The 4,940-nt window shown below is 44.1% G+C and overlaps 1 protein-coding gene across 1 annotated transcript; it reads left to right on the top strand.

Annotated features, from left to right (window-relative positions):
- Positions 1-324: 324 nt before the first annotated feature.
- Positions 325-3,091, top strand: ANHX (anomalous homeobox; the record flags this gene model as incomplete). Its single annotated transcript, XM_009864309.1, has 4 exons — positions 325-573; positions 1,021-1,145; positions 1,360-1,483; positions 2,905-3,091. Coding segments are annotated over exons 1-4 (685 nt in total), but the record flags the coding sequence as incomplete, so codon positions are not given.
- Between the last annotated feature and the right edge of the window lie 1,849 nt (positions 3,092-4,940).

Raw genomic sequence — 4,940 nt, 5'->3', positions numbered from 1 at the left:
GCCAGCCCAGGGTGGTTCCCCACAGCGGCCCTCCTGCTTCGGCCTCTGCCTTCAGCCTCTGGGTTCTGGGGCAACTTTAATGCGACTTTCCGAGCTCCATTTTCTTGTCTACAAACCTGGTATGGCTTTAGCCTTTCAGAGCTGCTTTAGGCCTATTTCTAAGTGTTTTGAGGTCCTCAGGTTGCTTTTAACAGCACAGTGAATTTCTTTCATTAAAAACAAAAAAAAAAGGCATACCATAGAGGCTAAAAATAGGAGATAATATTTTTTATCTAACCACAACTTTGTGCATTGCATAGAAAAAGCTTTCAACAGGACATAAGGATGAAGCGGTTTATGGCCATGTTGAGCAGGAATAAAAATAAGGATCGCCCCCCCGCCAAGCTGCTGGATCTAGCAGGACAGCTTTGCCAGGACCTCCAGAGCTCATCTCCTAGTCTGGAGAAGCTGGTTGGGACCGTGATGGAATGCGAGCACAAGACGTATTTTCTCACTAACATCCATGTTGTCCGAGCTTGTGTGTTCGTTTATATCCGTAATGGGCAGCATGACAGAGCCTGCAGACTCCTGGAGGTAGGGATGTGTTCTTTGTTTCTTCATGAAGACAAAAAGCAGCGTTTGAGAAATAGTAGTTAGAGCTGTTAGTGTGGAGGGTGCCCAGCATGTGGAGCGTTTCCAGCTGGCCTAGGGCAGCAGAAGGTGGTAGGTGTGCTTTTAGTTGGCCTGAAACACAAGATGAAGCCTTTGCTACAGGCAAGTACTCTTAATCAACCAAGGGGAAGAAGGTAATTTTGTGACTATAGGGTTGGTTGTAGTTTTCCCCTTTTCAGCAGGGGAAAAGAAGGAATTAGGCAGGCAACTCTCCACAGCTCTTAGAGAAAGAATAGCGAGCTAATGCTACCAGCTTTGTCAAACCAGTAGGAATCCCAGTAAGTTTCTAGTTGTTGAGGGTTTTCTCCATTATAGGAAGCCTGCCAGACTACCTGGAAAAAGGTATATGTACATACTGTTTTGTTTTAGTATTGCAAGGCAGAAGAGAAGGAGGAGCTGGTGCAACTTTGGCATGAGATTCACTACCGGAGGATTATGGAGAAGCACCACACGGATTCTCTGACACCACTGCAGAAGTTCCGCTGCAGGAAGAGGTACTGCAGCATTGAGGAACTGCCATTTTTTTCCCTGCTGTAGTTAGGGGACACAGGGCTTAGAGATGCCAGGCCGTTTCATCATCACAAAGTGTCTGCTTCTTGGAACTCTGTGTTTCTTGGCATTTTGACCACTTGTGGTAACGTAAGAAAGTTGTGATGAATGTGTATGACTCTGTGGGTACTTTTTAATGCTGTTTTCTCCCATGTACAGGAACCCTCCACCTGTTTCCCTTTGTCCTGAAGGTCTGAAGAATCGAAACTATTCAGATGAAGTACGTCAGCAGCTACACAGGTTTGCTGCAGAGGTGACAACAAATCCAAACAAAAAACAGCGGGTGAGGATACTTCTGTTTAAGTCTTATTGTCACAGAAATAATATAGACCCCTGCAGCCAGGGGTCTATAACCGGTTTTATTCAAAATTTGTTTCCCTTTGTCCTGAAGGTCTGAAGAATCGAAACTATTCAGATGAAGTACGTCAGCAGCTACACAGGTTTGCTGCAGAGGTGACAACAAATCCAAACAAAAAACAGCGGGTGAGGATACTTCTGTTTAAGTCTTATTGTCACAGAAATAATATAGACCCCTGCAGCCAGGGGTCTATAACCGGTTTTATTCAAAATTCCTGTTTTCAGAAGCCCTAGTGGGGCTGGGATTCCCCATATTTGATCTTTCCCTTCTAGAGGTTTCCTTAAAAAAGTCATCAAGTGCATGCTAAATAATTTCACTTGCTTTGGACAGGAAGATCAAGGGAAATAAGCTCCTCAGAGGGCTTTTAGCAGTTCTGATGTTGTAGTGATTGAGCATAGGCAGCAAAACAACAGTGATAAATAGTTCTAACTTGACTGAGTTACAGCCAGTAAAAAAATGCACTTTGCTTACCAGAATATATTTTGTATTGATAATTGCATTAAATTCACAGAACTTGAAAACACGATAGGCTGTGTTGGTGTATGCATGTATCTACCTTAGTTGGACAGAGACAAATTTGTAATGTGACATGTGAATGTCACATCCTTATTGAGTACTACCTTGCAAGGCTTCAGACTTTAAAGTCTGCCTCAGTGGTGCTCAATCTTTTCAACGCCCCTCTTATATGAGGCAGGATGGCCTGGTGAATAGTTTTGCAATGGAAAGTTTATTTCTTGCCCTTTCAATAAAGCAGCAAAAACTTCCAAATACTCATTTAAAAAAAAAACAGTCTTAATTAGGAGCATAATAAATTGTGTAATTACGTCCTAAAAGTTCAAGATACAATGATCATTTATGCAATAATTTCCAAATACTTTCTTCACTTATGTGATCTCATTATTTAACAGTTTTGTACAGCAGATTTTTTTTCTGTAAACACGATACAGATGTTTATCCTGCTAACAGTTTGTGAAAACTATTTAATGTGGTGAATGCATTAATGTTTATCCCACTAGCATCACGCTAGTGATGTGAGGCTGTCGTTCTGAGAGAAGAGTGTGCTTTGGTGAGGTTGTGCGTTTGAATATAGCACTGTAAAATAGCAGTATATGGTTTCCTTTAGCAGACTAATTGACTTACTTAGGGGAACAGGGTGGACTCTTCTGAGTTTATAAATCAGCCTCCTTAATGGGATCCACATAGACTTACCGGAGACCTAGTGAACAAATGTCTGTGGGTTTGAAAGCTCTTTTGCTGGGCTGCTTTGGCAATTGAAGGGGAAAGCTTATTGTTTGAATGTGATTTATTCGTTTTCCCTTGATCTCTCCCTACACCTGGGTTTGCAGGAGGGATTGGCTCGGGACATGAACCTGCAACCAACTCAAGTCTATAATTGGTTTGCAAATTATCGACGACGTCAAAAATCCTGCCTCCCTCGTACAGAAATGCTCAACAACTCATGTCCTGAGAGGCCTTTGACTTACCACATAAAGGAGCAGCAGGATAAAGGATCCTACGTTCCACAGACAGCAGGTTTGTCTCTTCCTAATGGGCTTAGGATGTGGTCCAGAAAGCTGAAAAACAGTCTGAAATTCCCTCAGGAAGGGAAAGATATTACTTCTACAGAACAGCATCTGTATGCTGATGGATCAAATGGATGCTGGAGGACTCTGCTTCAGTGGAGTGCCTCATTGTTTGGCTAGAGACTGTTACCCACAAACGAAGCAAACATTGATAAGGCCTGTGCAAGGGCAAGTGAAAAGAGATGCCCATGTCAGAAGGGGCGCCAAATGAAAGCAAATACATGGGGACAACGGGTTTTAGCTCTCAGATTCTGGGATCAGAGCAATACTCCACTAAAACCCAGTATTTCCATGCCTCTTCACAGTCACAGGGAATAAGAGGGTCTTGCTGCGTTAAGCGAATTGAACTTGTTTCATTGCTTTTTGGAGTAACTGTTAGTGTTCCTTCACCTGCCCGGCCTGCACCTTTCAGATGGATCTTGTGTAGGCATTGGCTCTGAGCAAATGGAGATAAACCTCATGCCCTGTGACCCAGGGTGGGAGCAGTCAGCTGCAGATCTGGATAAGGCTCCTGAAGGAACGTATTTAAAGATGCTGGAATCCAGGTGATGTATGAAGGAGTCTTTAGAGGCACAGTTCAGGGATGAAGCAACCTTTAAACTTGGTTATGGAACTGACTTTCCTGTCAGTTCCCAGGGGACACTGCTTAGAGTTATGACTCCATGGGTGGGAATGGTCCATCTCCCAGCTGTCACGGGCAAGGTTCAAAGGCTTAGCCTGGGGGGGTTGTCCTCTTTGCAAAGCAATGGGTGGCCTGATTTATGTTCTCCATCATTACAGCTTTATGCAGAGCAGTGAGCTGTACGAAGCAAGAACAAGCAACGCTTTGTTGACCTCTTACAATGTGGAACAACCTGTAGCTTTTTGCACTGAGGCCATGCTAGAACCAGGAACCTGCTTTAACTCTGCTGTCCTGCAGCCCAGAGGAGTAGCAAGCAGTACTGGTGCCAGTCCCCAGCTGGATAACTTTGTCCTGTGCTCTTGCGGGTCCCTTACCTGCCCAGATGAGCAGCTGGCCATGTGGCATGCCCCTTGCAGCACCAGAGGAGTCTCTGGCTCCATGTGGACCCCGAGTATAGAAGGTTAGTAAAGCTTCAGCCAGACTGTTGACCTTAGGAGTTTTCAAGCTCTGATCTCTCTTTTGGAAACACTCTTGCTCACTTACATGGCTTTTTGATGTCATGACAAATGGAAGCAAGGCTTATCTTGAGCTCTGGAGTGCTGTTCCCATAGTAGCTCAGTGAGAAAACCTGTTGATTTAAGATGTTGAAACAGACACTCTTACTTACTCTTCTGCTTAAGCTGTAACTGCTTCCATAAGACAGTAATTTTTCAGCAAGGTGGATTCCTTTTAGCATTTCCCTTGAAAGAGTCCCTTCAGGTGTTGTCTGCTCCCCTTGTCAGTTTGCAAGCTTCTGGGTTTTTAAAGGCCTGTAATCCTGAGCAGAGGCTGGAAACTTCTTAACTGCGATGTGCTGCTTGCCTTCAGCAACACATTCTCACTTTTCTTTCTCCTTCCTGCTGTTCTTCCTCTCTCCCTCTGTGTTTCCTTCCTGTCCAGTCTTGTTCAGCATTCCCACTATATCTTTTCTTCTCTCTGTTCTTCAGAACAGCCTTGTTGGGATATGTAAGTGGTGTCTGCCTGATTTTGCTATAGGTCTAAAGAACAGAAGGTGCTGGGACTGCCATTCACTCAGCCTCTTGAGTGTGGAGCAAGGAGGGGGAGGAATAGCTGGGTCAGATGTTGGGGTCATGCATATTACCTGTAATTGACTTTAATACGTGCATTTATTTCAGCA

This window comes from Apaloderma vittatum, unplaced genomic scaffold, assembly GCF_000703405.1.
Source record: "Apaloderma vittatum isolate BGI_N311 unplaced genomic scaffold, ASM70340v1 scaffold45000, whole genome shotgun sequence".
NCBI classification, from domain to species: Eukaryota; Metazoa; Chordata; class Aves; order Trogoniformes; family Trogonidae; genus Apaloderma; species Apaloderma vittatum.
The sequence above is the reverse complement of the archived record's forward strand: the minus strand, read 5'-3'. Positions and strand labels throughout refer to the sequence as shown.